This window comes from Colias philodice, chromosome 22 (assembly GCF_061535455.1).
Source record: "Colias philodice isolate Cphi_HAF_F1 chromosome 22, ilColPhil1 Martin Lab GWU primary, whole genome shotgun sequence".
NCBI classification, from domain to species: Eukaryota; Metazoa; Arthropoda; class Insecta; order Lepidoptera; family Pieridae; genus Colias; species Colias philodice.
In genome coordinates this window covers 222,306-238,705 of record NC_143107.1, presented here as the reverse complement: position 1 = coordinate 238,705, position 16,400 = coordinate 222,306, and the positions used below count along the sequence as shown (strand labels likewise).

Sequence of the window (16,400 nt, the reverse complement as noted above, 5' to 3'; positions counted from 1 at the left end):
TCAAGTTGCTAACATAATAGTAAAAACTAAAAAGAAATATATGTCTGTTTCGAACGCTTCTTAAGGGATTTTTAGATTATTCACATAAAATAATTATACAAAAATTTAAAAAATATTAACTCTAGAAAAGTAGAAAAACGACATTTAAATATGTATGTTAAATTCTTCAATTCCTCCCACCTGTTGGCTAATGTCTGAAACGGATCAAATACTGCACAGTTATTAGTTTCGCACGATGAATTAATTTAATAACACAAAATGTTTACATAAACTTTATCAACGGAACTTCATAATCAATGAATATGGCAAAAACATTTTTGTGTTTATCACGTTTGGGCAACTTACCACACGATATTATGATTCGGTCCACGCTAATCGTTTATTGTGTAATTTTAATTTAAATTAAATTATATTTTTTAATAATTATGACGCACATCGCATAGTCGCGAAAATTTTTATACTGAATACTCGTCGTTTATTATAAGAAAGACGACAAAAAATTAATATCGATTTAAATAAACGGCAAATAAAATTTAACAGCAAATAAAATTTATTCTTTTTACGTAATTATTTTCTTTGTACGTCAATAATTGCATCATTTAAAAAAAAGTCACTGGCTGCCGATAAAGTGAAAGAAAAAGAAAAAAAAAGAAGAAAAATAAAAGTCGAAACCGCGCGTATAACGTTCCATTTTTAAAAAGTTATTCGAATTCAAAATGCTCGTTTCGTGTTTGAAGTTCAACGGGGTTCGTCCCTTATATTCAGTGATAAGAAAGAGTTCTCAAAAGGTGGAAGATATATTATGTTTATATGGCGAAGAAACATATGATTTCAAGGATAGATATCGGGTTTTGGATGAAAAGGATTACGCTAGATTTATAAGCAAGCGGGCTATGAAACGAGAACCAGCCATCACACGATCTATGAGTAAGTCTATTTATTAGAAGTTCATAAAATATAGATTAAAATTAGGATGATTTATAAGATACTAGCTGTTACCCGCAGCTCTACTTGGGTAAAGGAAATTCTTGTGGGAATGAGATAATATCAACGCGGTAATTATAGTAGTCTTAAAATCACTCTCTAGCTTCCTAAAACATAAATCAAACCATAAAATCACTGCGTTGCAATGAGAAAGAAAGACAAACAAATAAACACAGTTAAAATAATATAGATGTTGATTATGAAATAACTCTATGTACTTATATCTACTTAATAAATAATAAATATTAAATTATATAAGTAAGATTACCAATATTTATGTATTATATTTTTTATTTTTTTATAATATATATATTTTATTTTTTTTTTGCGAAAAGAAAGCATGATTATTGATTATGATGTTATTTCGTTAGAATAATTTTTCCTACTTTTTTGCCATAGAGTTTTTGCATAGATTATAACATCGTAAGCCACCGTGATTTTATTGCAAAAGTTAATATTTTAACTTTAAATCAGTGTTTGTAGACATTAATTGATTTAATTAAAAAAAAAGACTTTTTTAACTACAATTTGCAAGTCATATATTTAAATAAAAATGGTCGCGTCATCACATTGTTTTAGTGTCAAGCTGTAATCTATTACAGGCCATACACTTGACCTTAACATATTAACAATATTTAATTACAATCAGTCTGTCCGGGATTAATAATAATATATTTATTCTCACGTATAGAAATTTTCCTGGCTTATAGAATTTTTCCTGACGTAAATAAATTTTCCGGGCGTATATAATTTTTCCAGACTTATACAAATTTTCCTGTCGTATAAAAAAATTCCTGGCTCATAGAATTTTTCCTGACGTATATAAATTTTCCGGACTTATGGAAATTTTCCTTTCTTATAGAAATTTTCCCGACTTATGGAATTTTTCTTGACTTATAGAAATTTTCCGGACTTATGGAAATTTTCCTTTCTTATAGAAATTTTCCCGATTTATCGAAATTTTCCCGACTAATGGATTTTTTCCTGGCGTATAGAAATTTTCCTGGCTAATAAACATTTTCCTGACTTATACAAATTTTTCCTTATCTTTATAAATTTTCCTGACGTATAGAAATTTTCCTGGCGTATAAAAATTTTCCTGACGTATAGAAATTTTTCTGGCTTAAAGAAATTTTCCCAACTTATGGAAATTTTCCTTATAGAAATTTTCCCGACATCGAAATTTTCCCGACTTATGGATTTTTCCTGGCGTATAGAAATTTTTCTAGCTAATAAAATTTTTCCTGACTTATACAAATTTTCCTTATCTTTATAAATTTTCCTTACGTATAGAAATTTTCCTTGTTTATAGAAATCTTCCTGGCGTATTGAAATTTTCTTTTCTTATGGAAATTTTCCAGCCTATAGAAATTTTCCTGGCGTATATAATTTTTCTTGACGTATACAAATTTTGCTAGCTTATAGAAATTTTCCGGACATATAGAAATTTTCTCGACTTATGGAAATTTTCCTTAATTATAGAAATTTTCCCGACTTATGGAATTTTTCTTGTTTTCCGGACTTATGGAAATTTTCCTTATAGAAATTTTTCTGACTTATCGAAATTTTCCCGACTTATGGATTTTTCCTGGCGTATAGAAATTTTCCTAGCTACTAAAAATTTTCCTGACTTATACAAATTTTCCTTATCTTTATAAATTTTCCTTACATATAGAAATTTTCCTTGTTTATAGAAAGTTTCCTGGCGTATTGAAATTTTCTTTTCTTATGGAAATTTAAATTTTCCAGCCCATAGAAATTTTCCTGGCGTATATAATTTTTCCTGACGTATAGAAATGATGCTGGCGTATTGAAATTTTCCGGACTTATAGAAATTTTCCCGACTTATGGAATTTTTCTTGACGTATAGAAATTTTCCCGACATGGATTTTTCCTGGCGTATAGAAATTTTTCCTGGCTAATAAACATTTTCCTGACTTATACAAATTTTCCTTATCTTTATAACTTATGGAAATTTTTATTTCTTATAGAAATTTTCCCGACTTATGGAATTTTTCCTTTCTTATAGAAATTTTCCCGACTTATCGAAGTTTTCCCGACTTATGGATTTTTCCTGGCGTATAGAAATTTTGGCTAATAAACACTTTCCTGACTTATACAAATTTTCCTTATCTTTATTAATTTTCCTGACATATAGAAATTTTCCTGACGTATAGAAATTTTCCTGACGTATAGAAATTTTCCTTGTTTATAGAAATTTTCCTGGCGTATAGAAATTTTCTTTTCTTATGGAAATTTTTCAGCCTATAAAAATTTTCCTGGCGTATATAATTTTTCCTGACGTATAGAAATTTTGCTGGCTTATAGAAAATTTCCGGACTTATGGAAATTTTCCTTTCTTATAAAAATTTTTCCGACTTATCGAAATTTTCCCGACTTATGGATTATTCCTGGCGTATAGAAATTTTCCTGGCTTATACAAATTTTCCTCACGTATAGAAATTTTCCTGGCTAATAGAATTTTTCCTGGCGCATAGAAATTTCTCTGACGTATAGAAATTTTGCTGGCTTATAGAAATTTTCCCGACGCATAGAAATTTTTCTGACGTATAGAAATTTGCCTGTCTTATAGAATTTTTCCTGACGGATAGAAATTTTCCTGTCTTATCGAAATTTTCCTGACGTATAGAAATTTTCCTTGTTTATAGAAATTTTCCTGGCGTATAGAAATTTTCCTTTCTTATGGAAATTTTCCAGCTTCTAGAAATTTTCCCGACTTATAGAAATTTTCCTAAAATTTTTCCTGACATCGTAATTTTTCTGTTAATCGAAATTTCCCTAACTATTGTTAAAATCATTTTTCTAATCTTCCTAAAATTGGAAATTTTTACGACTGATTAAAGTACTACCAACCACCCACCTATTCTCACCCACATCCCGTACACTATGCTCTCTATCCACAGGCCGCGCGTGCGCAGAATGGCTCAGTATCTGCATAGCTAGCGAACGTATAAACTCGCCCGGTCGTTGGGCGCTTTCACCAGGGCCCTGGAATTATTATTAATTTCATGAACAATATCATCATCATCATTTTTATTGAAAACAATATTCATATATTTTTTTTTGCCCGCGGATTCCCCTGATGTTAAATTCGCATTAGTATGAGTCGTTTCAGCGCTGTCAAAAGTTACCCATGGCCATATCACATTAAAACGAATAAACACACTTTCGCATTTATAATATTACTAGAGGTCCGCCCCGGCTTCGCCCGTGGTACATATTTCGCAATAAAAGGTAGCGTATGTCCTTTCTCGGGTATCAAAATATCTCCATACCTTTATAAAGAATTTAAACTCGTCGTTATCATACAACATAATTCTACAAAACAAAATCTCTCGTAAAATATAATATCCAAAAACATGACTCAAATTAAGTCAATGAACTAATTTCAACTAAATAATTGCGAATTCATATCAGCTGCGTTTCCAGAAAAATTGTTATCATTATGTAACTGACCCGCTATCTCAGTGACCCCATACTGACGCAATACATTATACAATAGTTTATTGACTACGTAAAAAATATAATAAAAAACTAAAAAACAAGAAATTTTTGCATTGTCCTTGATCCTTTTATGTTACCTACGATTTTTGTGCCTGTAGACAGTTAGACAGTTGACCGCCTCCTTGGTACAGTGGATGACGCATGCGCGTAGAACCGAGGGGTCCTGGGTTCGATTCCCGGTGGAGACGAAGAAAAAAAAATGTCTCGGTCTAGCAGGACACATAAGGCTGATCACCTACTTGTCCCTAAAGAAAATCGATCAGTGAAACAGATGTATGGATAATGCCCCTTACCCCACTTGGGGACACGGGACACAACACAACAAAAGACAGTTAGGAGGCTAGAGAGTGGCTACTCTATAAAGCAGTATAGTTAGTGTTATATTAAATTTTCTTTTAACCACTGATTGAAGCCGCTAAGATAAGGTAGTTTATTTTTATGTAATTCTACTTCTAATAATTATACCTATAAAAAAATTCTGCTGTATTTTGTCACCAACTAAAATAGACAGATATAAATAAAATCAAAGAACGTATCTATAGGTAAATCTACTCCCCTACAGCATCTCTAGCCTACAAGATCGGCAAGCAAATGATCTCCCTAGCAGAGGGGATGCCAAATGAACAAATCTTCCCCTTCGACCGGCTGGAGATCAGCACCAAAAGTGGGGGTAAGATCCTCATGGAGGGAGATGAGCTAGCCATGGCTCTGCAGTATTTACCGTCTCAGGGGTAGGTGTCGAACTCTAATTTATTTATTTAAGATCACAGTTATTTACATAAAAAGAAATATACGAGAATCAAAATAACGTTGCAATACCTTCATTCAACTCTAGGCAATAACATTTATTCATTCAATTAGTCTTCCAAAGCTCTTGTGAATCGTCAAAATACATAATTAGATATTTATTTTTAAAACCTAGACAGTAGGTAATTAGATTTATAGAGAGCACTAGTTGAGTGCTTGTGCACAAATGTTGAAAAAGTAGTTCAACAATTATTTAAGACCATATTTTTGCAACTGTAACCATACCTTAGTACATACTCTAAGAACCATACCTACTCTATTTCAAGGGTAAATAATATCATCTCAAACAGTTCAGTATTTTTTACGTGACTATAACAAAAATACGCACATCATATCGTACTATCATATTGTTTTCTCCAGTCGTCTTTATCACAGAGTAATGACTTATTATACAAATAATTTGTTTTCTTTGAGTGTCACAAAAAATTGTTTTAACCTATGTAATAAGTAATAACGTTCCAGAAGTTAGGAAACATAGGAATCTGTAAACAGACTGCTCTTTAGAAATAATCTTTTTTTTTTCTTGTTCTTTATCATTCTTGGAATCATCATCTTTAATAACATAATATATTTTAGCAATAATATAGTACCCAAATGTGACCATAATTTATATAAATTGTGGTCACATTTATAATATTTGGTACAATTTACAAATGACTTAACTTGTCTACATTTAAGGTTTTTTGTTATTTAACTATTTTATTTTTTAACATTCAAATGCTGTTTAATTTGAAATATTTGACAAAATACAATACGATCACTAGGCGGGTTTCGAACCCGCGTCTTTTTTTTTTTGCCAAGACTCTCCACTACGTGATACCTGATTACCTGAATTTCTTTTCTAAAAATGACTAAGATTCCAAAAATTTCCAACCACAAAGGTTCCCCCCCCTCCTCACGCTCCTCCGGGAGTTCCAACAGGATGTCCACCGCCCTCCCCCCCTGGACCGCGACATCCTCATCACCAACGGGAGCCAGCACGGCATCTACCAGTGTGTGGAACTGCTCGTGGACCCTGGGGACCCGGTTATCACTACCGAGTTTACTTTTACTGGGGTTAATAGCGCGGTATGTGGATGCATGTTATAATTGATAAACTAAACAAAAAATAGTGTCGAAATGTGTTTACTGTTTACCTAAGTACGTAATATTATGTCGTAATTGAAGCAGGCTATTTCTGTTACGTTTTTCTTTAGGCTCTTATGATCTTATATTCTTTATTTTTATTTTTAGAGGCTACTATTTGATCAACATGATTTTTCAAGAGTTTTTTTTACGTGTTTTATGCAGTGTTATTTCACATTTTTATACCAAATGCATTTGTAGAGTTTTTATGAAAGCCATAAGCAAGACATTCTAAAAAAATCGTGGATTAAAATATAAAGCTGCTGCTGTCAGAAGTTTATAACCTTTTTTGAAGCCCAGAAAGGCTTTTTAAAGAGCTTTCAAATTGTTTATCAGCCTAAAATGTAACACTTTCGAGATTAAAAGTAAATCATCAAATTTCCAGCTTCGTCCCTACGATCCAGAAATCCTCGCGATCCCTGAAGACGAGGATGGTCTTATCCCCTCTGTACTAGAGGATTGTCTCTCCCATCGCTCAAAACTGGGACTAAAAATGCCCAAACTCTTATACACAATTCCTACAGGAAATAATCCCACGGGAACAGTTCTACCGGCACACAGACGAAGACAGATTTACGAACTAGCTTGTAAATACGACTTCTTGATTGTGGAAGACGATCCGTACGCGTTTTTGAATTATTCTGATGTGAGTATGAGTTTATTTATTTTTGACTGAATTTTCATGATTTTTTGTGTTTGTATTTTTTTGTGAATGAGGTGTTAAGCTAATAATAATTTATTAATACTTACGCTAAAATAATTTTGGTGTATTTTAATGCCCAGTTTCTTTGGATATAACTTTAACTTTTAAAGCTCTTGATAATTTTTATAAAAATGAAGATTAATCGATAAGAGAGAAGCCGCGGGTTCAATGTTAATATCCTGCATTATTTGTATAATTTACATCATATTATAATTAAATTTAATTGTAAACAAATACGGAAATACAAATATTTACAGATAACAGCTGATAAATATAAGCTTCAAATGAGACATGATTCATAGCAATATCTCAATAAATCTAATGGTCAATAATAAATAACTACAACAACATAATTGGTTTAATAATATAAAAACAATTTAATTTTCAACAGCATTTAAAAGTATCTTTTAAAAATGAATTATAAAGTAATAATGGTTTGAATAAAATATCGCATCTTTCAGCTAATGAATTCAGATAAAAAATAAGTTTCTTTGTCATTTTAATGATACAAAAATATATTACCTACTTATTAGCAAATTTCCTCCTATTTATAATATCTTTAAATATTATTTGTATACGTAGTATATTATTATTAGTCTGTGATATTATCTTATTCATTATATTGTATGTTACAAAAACCTTGCACTACGAATTACGATACAAACAATGAATCAAAATATTTAACAAACTAAGAGCTATCAGCTAGGGTTATCACTATCGATGGGGGTTTATCTAAAAAGGTAAAATATTTGTCACTTTATGTGTTTATATTAGGTTATGAAAATATTTTAGTTTTTAAATCTTGTATTTTTTAAACGTCAAGTCACATGATTGGATCAAAAGCTATAATACTCCAGTCAGTCTAGACATTCAATTCACAATAATTCCAAAAGTTATCAAACTTCGGTCAAGTGAATGGTACATTGGGACGACAATAAATCCCATTTTGCAACCTTGTCCGCAGTCCGGAACTGCAATTAAATTATTTTTTGCTGTATGGTCCTGAAAAAAATTCCAAAAGTTCTGCAAACTTGGGGAAGTTTTCGATATAATATTTCATATCACGTATTAAATTTGCAACCAATCTCAGTGTACGGAACATCTTTTAATATTGAATATTAATGTTTTTTTTTTATTAAACTGAATGAGGTTGCAAATTTGTAAATGCACCAGAATAGATGTTTTCGAAGTTTGCAACCAAGTTCCAAAACTTTTGTAATTATTCCGAGACCACCTTACTCGAAAAAATGACCACGAATTAAAAATAATTATAAATAAACATGTTCCGGTCAACGAAAAAGGTTGCAAATTTATACAACCGTTCGGTATATATTTCCGATATCTGTGTTAAGTTTGCAGAACTTTTGGAATTTTTTTTCACGACCATACAGCAAAAAATAATTTAATTGCAATTTTAACAATGTTCCGTACACTTAGATTGATTGCAAATTTAATACGTGATATGAAATATTATATCGAAAACTTCCCCAAGTTTGCAGAACTTTTGGAATTTTTTTCACGACCATACAGCAAAAAAATAATTTAATTGCAATTTTAACAATGTTCCGGACTGCGGACAAGGTTGCAAAATGAGATTTATTGTCGTCCCAATGTACCATTCACTTGACCGAATTTTGAAAACTTTTGGAATTATTGTTAAATTCTCGATTTTCAATGTCGATTCTGACTGATCTATAATATTTTTTACTAGCTAGAGCCCGTGGCTTTTCTAGGTTTCTATGAGCCGTATTTTTTTGTTAATTTAAACCTTTTTACTGTAGCTTTAAATAAATAATAAAAATCGCGTTGTGCGATTTATTTTGTTACTTTTACCGATAAGTTTCCGATTAAGTTAGAAGTGAAGTAGTCGATAAGTTTGTGAAAATAAATTCTTATTTATACCTACTTGTCAAATTTTCATCTAAATGTTCTCGTAATAAGTTGTTGGCTTTTCGTGATTCAGTTTCAAATAATTTTGAAAAGTGCCAAATTCGACCAAATTTGAACAATCGGCAAATGTGTCGTGCCATGTTACACCAAGTTACACCTAGTGCGAACATAGCCTTATTTCATTTAATACTTTATTGAAGCGACACTTCTTTAGGCGCGTTTTGAGTATAATTTCGCGTTACAATGGCAATACCGTCAATTCACGGAGTAACGTGATACGTTTCCATAACACAAGTGAAAGCTTAGTATAGGATTAGATCGTGCCGTGTGTGAAAATTGTCCCGAAAGATTTATTAAACTATTGTATAGCTTCTATCGCGGGCCTTGAGCGCGGGGACCGAATCGAGAAATTCCGTAACGATAAAACCTCACGCTTCCCACTCCGACGGGCGGAGGCGTGGCTTGAAGGCATAGCATGCAATAGCTTTACCGCGGCAGTCCCCGAGTGCCACACGTCTTTTTTTTATTTATTATTCCAGTCGCGCCCCCCCTCGTTCCTCTCACTGGACCAGTGCGGGCGCGTGCTGCGCCTGGACTCCATGTCGAAGGTGGTGTGCGCGGGGCTGCGCGGCGCGTGGGCCACGCTGCCCGCGCCGCTGCTGCGCCGCGCCGAGCTGCACACGCAGGCCGAGCTGCTGCACCCCTGCACGCTCGCGCAGGTATGCATGACATGACGTGACGTGACGTGAAATGACATGTTATGACGTGACGAGAGGTGAAAGACGTATTATGACGTGACGTGACGTGAAATCACGTGACACTACCCGTCGTGACGTGACTTGTATGATATATCATATAACGTGTCATAACATGACATGACGTGACATACGTCACGTATAGGGAATCCGATCCCGCACCTTTTTTGCGGGATCAAAAATGCGGGATTACTCATGCGGGATCCCGCACGTTCGCGGGATTGAAAAAAAGTAAGAAAAATAGGCTCAGACGATGATCGGAACTATTATCGGACGGAACGGAACGTAATCAATGTCAGTTCCAGTATTCTATGACTGGGGATTCCCCTACGGCGCACGGGGATTTAACTTTGCGCGTACTGAATGGGTGGCAGAGTCTAGAGCTGCTGTGCGTGTACCCACTCGAGATAATTCAACTGATTTGATATTGACACTTTTTGAATGTGGAGGGAATAGGGGGAAGTATTTGGAAGCTGTTTATACTTATGTAAAGTCAATTCCGCCTACAAGTGTGGAAGCCGAGCGTGCTATTTCCGCCGCTGGCTATTTATGCAACAAGATAAGATCAAATCTAAAAGATGAAACGTTAGATACTTTATCATTTCTTCGAAAGTATTTTCAAAAAAAAAAAAATAAGCTGATTTTAAATGCCTCTAAAACCAATGAATATGTTCTATTTCAAATAAAAATCTCAATATGAAACGTGAAATATTGTGAATATTGTATTGTCTTAAACATCATTATATTTAATTTATAATATAAATGATAACTTTGCTTCATGTTGATAAGAATAATTAAAAATATTTGTGTGTATTTTCTTTCTTTAAATTACATGAAACAAAAATAATAATATTTAAAATCAATCCCGCAAATCCCGCGGGATCCGCGGGATTGATGATCTTAATCCCGCAGGCTTGCGGGATCGCGATTTTAATGCGGGATTGGATTCTCTAGTCACGTAGTGTAAATGTTTGAATTATTTGTATGTAAGTAGAACGTAATAAACTATTATCAAACATGATCAAATTGTTAGTGAAGGCGGAAAACTAACTCTAAAACTGATGTTAAATTATATCATCGTTATTTGTTTAACTATTACGTAAAAATATTGTCCTTGGCCATGTGCTATCAAACGCGGCGACGCTAATCAAGGTCGATGATAATGGTATCACAATTTGGTAAAATGTGTCTTTCTTATTAATGCAATTAAATTGGACAAAATCGACATGAGTAGACTAATACAGTTTAAATACTGGTTTATTATTTATTATTAATGAATGCGAATATGTATTCCCTTTCCCATCAATTTCCCATTTCTTTCATCCTTCTCCTTTCATATCCATCCATCTATCCATCCTTAAACATATTTTGACCACAACGCGTTTTGAGCAATTATTTCGCTCAATGAGCGTTTTCGGTCTTTGAGCGTAACATAATATTATGTACTATTTCTGTGAAAGAAGATTCGCAGAACGCTGTACTCGACATAATATTGTAATACGTATTTTACGATATAATCGTAAATACGAAAATCTCACGGGATAGATTCATGTGATCATCATCTTATGCGTGATTGTAGGCCGTCGAAGTATTGTGACCCGTGAGCCTGCCGAACGCTGTACTCGCGTGCCTGTACACATAATATATTGTAATTATCGCGTGATTAAATCTCTCAGAGGAGTGCGAAGATCATTTTTTTGCTCATAGATATTGGAATACGTCGCTACCATTGAGATAATATTACTACGCATGGAGGAGACACCACAAACAAAATCTGTGCGCCATTTTTTTGCTCTAACTAAGTTTTAAAATTTATTATCTACTTAGGTACTTACCGATGAAAAGTTATGTTAGTCACTTTTCCGTATTATTTGCGCAATTTCGTAACACACACGAAGGCATATTTGATGCGTTTCACTTTAAAACAAATAAAAAATGAGCGTGTAGTTAAGCCATATGGCTTATGTCGAGCGGAACATAAGTGATGTAGGCGGTGTCGTCTCCATATATCTCAATGGTCGCTACACGTTATCTACATAATGTTATAACAGGTGATCCTGTACCGCCTGCTCCGCTCGCGCAGCGAGTTCGCGTCCCACGTGTCGTCAGCCCGCGCGCTGTACCGCGTGCGGCGCGACGCGCTGGGCGCCGCGCTGGCGGGCGCGGGGCTGGGGCCGCGCGCGCACTGGGACACGCCGCGCGCCGGCCTGTTCTACTGGCTGGCCCTGCGCGGCGTGCGCGACGTGCACCGCCTGGTGAGTGTGTGGTGTGGGGCGGGTCGGTTAGCGCGGGGCTGGGGCCGCGCGCGCACTGGGACACGCCGCGCGCCGGCCTGTTCTACTGGCTGGCCCTGCGCGGCGTGCGCGACGTGCACCGCCTGGTGAGTGTGTGGTGTGGGGCGGGTCGGTTAGCGCGGGGCTGGGGCCGCGCGCGCACTGGGACACGCCGCGCGCCGGCCTGTTCTACTGGCTGGCCCTGCGCGGCGTGCGCGACGTGCACCGCCTGGTGAGTGTGTGGTGTGGGGCGGGTCGGTTAGCGCGGGGCTGGGGCCGCGCGCGCACTGGGACACGCCGCGCGCCGGCCTGTTCTACTGGCTGGCCCTGCGCGGCGTGCGCGACGTGCACCGCCTGGTGAGTGTGTGGTGTGGGGCGGGTCGGTTAGCGCGGGGCTGGGGCCGCGCGCGCACTGGGACACGCCGCGCGCCGGCCTGTTCTACTGGCTGGCCCTGCGCGGCGTGCGCGACGTGCACCGCCTGGTGAGTGTGTGGTGTGGGGCGGGTCGGTTAGCGCGGGGCTGGGGCCGCGCGCGCACTGGGACACGCCGCGCGCCGGCCTGTTCTACTGGCTGGCCCTGCGCGGCGTGCGCGACGTGCACCGCCTGGTGAGTGTGTGGTGTGGGGCGGGTCGGTTAGCGCGGGGCTGGGGCCGCGCGCGCACTGGGACACGCCGCGCGCCGGCCTGTTCTACTGGCTGGCCCTGCGCGGCGTGCGCGACGTGCACCGCCTGGTGAGTGTGTGGTGTGGGGCGGGTCGGTTAGCGCGGGGCTGGGGCCGCGCGCGCACTGGGACACGCCGCGCGCCGGCCTGTTCTACTGGCTGGCCCTGCGCGGCGTGCGCGACGTGCACCGCCTGGTGAGTGTGTGGTGTGGGGCGGGTCGGTTAGCGCGGGGCTGGGGCCGCGCGCGCACTGGGACACGCCGCGCGCCGGCCTGTTCTACTGGCTGGCCCTGCGCGGCGTGCGCGACGTGCACCGCCTGGTGAGTGTGTGCTAGAGGCTTTTTTTCAGCATTTCAAGAGTGAAAAAGGAAGAGAAAATCGCAACGCAAACTTAATTTTTCATAATTACTCCAGTCAGTCAAGACAATCAATTCACAATAAGTCCAAAAGTTTTCAAACTTCGGTCAAGTGAATGGTACATTGGGACGACAATAAATCTCATTTTGCAACCTTGTCCGCAGTCCGGAACATTGTTAAAATTGCAATTTAAATTATTTTTTGCTGTATGGTCGTGAAAAAAATTCCAAAAGTTCTACAAATACGATATTAAGATATTTTTGAATGTATTTTTATTGTATTTTAAGATTTAATTTTTTTTCCATGTAAAGTGTTTAGTTATAAGTCAAAGATTTGTAAAAGTATTTGTAATTAAACGTATTTTCTTTCTTTCTTTCTTTCATATAATATTTCATATCACACTTAGATTGGTTGCAAATTTAATACGTGATATGAAATATTATTTCGAAAACTTTCCCAAGTTTGCAGAATTTTTGGAATTTTTTTCACGACTATATTATCTACAGCAAAAAAATAATTTAATTGTAATTTTAACAATGTTCCGAACTGCGGACAAGGTTGCAAGATGAGATTTATTGTCGTACCAATAAACCATTCACTTGACCGAAGTTTGAAAACTTTTGGAATTATTGTTAAATTTTCGATTTCGAATGTCGATTCTGACTGATGTAAATTTCCAACTTAACAGACAGAGATCTATTTTTTTAGAAACATGTCATCGAATTTAGTGACAAAAAAAACTGCACATCTTTTAAAGAATCGAACTCAGAACTTTCAAAATATAAAACTTATAAAAAATGAATTATTCTAATCCATTAATTTTTTCCCCCAGGCGTTCGAAACAGCAATATCCCACGGGCTCATGGTATGTCCCGGGCAAGCGTTCTCGTACGACACACAGGCTCCCTCCCCACACGTACGACTTACCTTCACTAGAGCTCCACTCGCTGACTTACAAGTCGCGGCCTTGAGATTACGCGACTTGCTTGTTCTTGAACAGGGAGAGGAACGGTTGCGGGCTACTGAGGGATAAGAGGTCGAAAAATTAAATAAAAAATTATATTGTGTAAATCCTTTATTATAAAAGAAAAACTCAGAATTATCAATTATGATTATGTACAAAACAATTTATTTTAAACACACCTATAACATTTGAATACACAATAAAAGCATTTCCCATATTAGCTAATTGCACAAAGCGCTCGTGCGTAAAACACGTAAAATGATATTTTTAAACACGTCATTGCACATTCACATTTTTTTAATTATTCGTCCTAATTACACTATTATGGGAAATGTATTTATTTCCCATAATTTGACACATATTCCAATACTTATTATACATCTTATATATAAAATTCTCGTGACACAATGTTAGTCTGCATACTCCTCCGAAACGGGTGGACCGATTCTCATGAAATTTTCTGTGTATATCGGGTAGGTCTGAGAATCGGCCAACATCTATTTTTCATATGTACCACGGGCGAAGCCGGGGCGGACCGCTAGTCTTATATATAAAATTCTCGTGTCACAATGTTAGTCTGCATACTCCTCCGAAACGGGTGGACCGATTCTCATGAAATTTTCTGTGCATATCGGGTAAGTCTGAGAATCGGCCAACATCTATTTTTCATATGTACCACGGGCGAAGCCGGGGCGGGCCGCTAGTTATTTTATATTTTTATTTTAATCAACTACAGATGACACTATTGCGTATAGCGCCATCTGTAATTCTAAAATAATAAAATATAGTAGTTGCGTAAAGCATTATGTAATACAGTAAGATAATAATAGATGGCGCTGTTTTAAATCTACAATTTTTTTTATGTAAAATAATTTAGATCTGTATTTAATTCGCGTGTATAAGTTATTTTTAAATTAATTAGGAGCGATTTTTTAATCCTTGGTTAAAACTTATCCGTCAAATAAAATATTAACTACACTATAATATAAAAATATCACTTTTAATGGTAACCTGAACGGATACCATTTACCATTATTGAAATGTTTTTTTAATACGTTATATTTTAATAAATTTTAACCAAGGATTGAAAAATCACCATTGAAAATTTTGTAAGTAATGTGAAAGATTAACATAGATGTCGCTAGATTATAACTTTATACAGTAAAATAAGACTTAGTTTTAAGAAGCATATAATATAATTCATTTTAACATTATTTATGTAAATATTAAAATGTATATTAATTATTATTAACTATAATTACAATAAAGTTTTTACTACTGAAATTATTGTGTTTCATTGAAAATACTTGTTCTACTGGATACAAGATGGCGCTAAGAAAGAAAGATACCATAATTTTATTTATGAAAGATCATCTAAATGTTGTACACAATGATATTCTCTCTTGTTATTTTTCATATAATATCCGTGTCCTTATTTCAAAGTTTTAAGTGATAAGCATAAGTTATATCACAAACAACTCTCAAAATAACTTGGATAACCTGATAACTGGAGATAGACGTTTGAGTTCAGAAAATGCATTCTGTATTTTTTTTAAAGTCCCTTAAAAAAATCACAATTTCTCACTCTTTCTGGTGGTATGCAAGGGCGGATCCAGCTTTAGTGTCAGGGGGGGGTCACATAGACGTGGTCAATTTTCAAAAGCTATATTTTGGTAATTTAATTGATACGTAGATTAAAAAAAAATGGTCAAGTGCGAGTCGGATTGGCGAACCAAGAGTTCCGTACAAACATTTTTATATGTTTTAATATTAAATTTATGCTTTTTGTGATTTTTCCTTTATCTGTGCTATAAGACGTAAGTTTCTATTAAATAAAGATTAAATATCAAGATTCTGTGTTCATGGGAAGTACCCTGTAGATTTTGATTCCTGGCAACACTTGCGAATGTTGATAAGCATGAAATATATGTTTTAGCAATTTTTCCTCCATCTGTGCTGACATTGCTTTTAAGGACGCGTTTACGAATCTGACAAAAATACGCAGTTTTTCGGTGCATTTTGCGGCGAAATAGTACAAAACCAAATTTAACTAATAATTACCATAAATAGATTACTCCTTAATCTTTAAATGGTACTATATTTTAAGTCGAAAATTTTGGTTTATAATATTGAAAAAAATAATTTCCGTTGCCTCTTCACCCAAAATTGACAATATCGTGCTGAATAAACGAACATTTTTCTTGTATTTAATAAAACAAATTGATTTATTTAAAAATATTTTAAGTAAGTAGACATGTCTAACTCAAAAAGGTACTAGATAAAACTATCAAAATGTTACAAATAGGCTGAGAAAAAAATGAAAATGAAACCTTATTTTTTCACATATTTAGTTGT

At 35.9% G+C, this 16,400-nt stretch overlaps 1 protein-coding gene across 1 annotated transcript; it reads left to right on the top strand.

Moving 5' to 3' along the window:
• The first annotated feature begins 269 nt into the window (after positions 1-269).
• Positions 270-14,994, top strand: LOC149478201 (kynurenine/alpha-aminoadipate aminotransferase, mitochondrial). Its single transcript, XM_089709420.1, has 7 exons — positions 270-927; positions 5,072-5,240; positions 6,198-6,384; positions 6,827-7,087; positions 9,574-9,753; positions 11,841-12,044; positions 13,914-14,994. The coding sequence occupies exons 1-7, from the start codon at positions 717-719 to the stop codon at positions 14,112-14,114; spliced, it is 1,413 nt and encodes a 470-aa protein (XP_089565546.1). The 5' UTR covers positions 270-716; the 3' UTR covers positions 14,115-14,994.
• Positions 14,995-16,400: the final 1,406 nt, after the last annotated feature.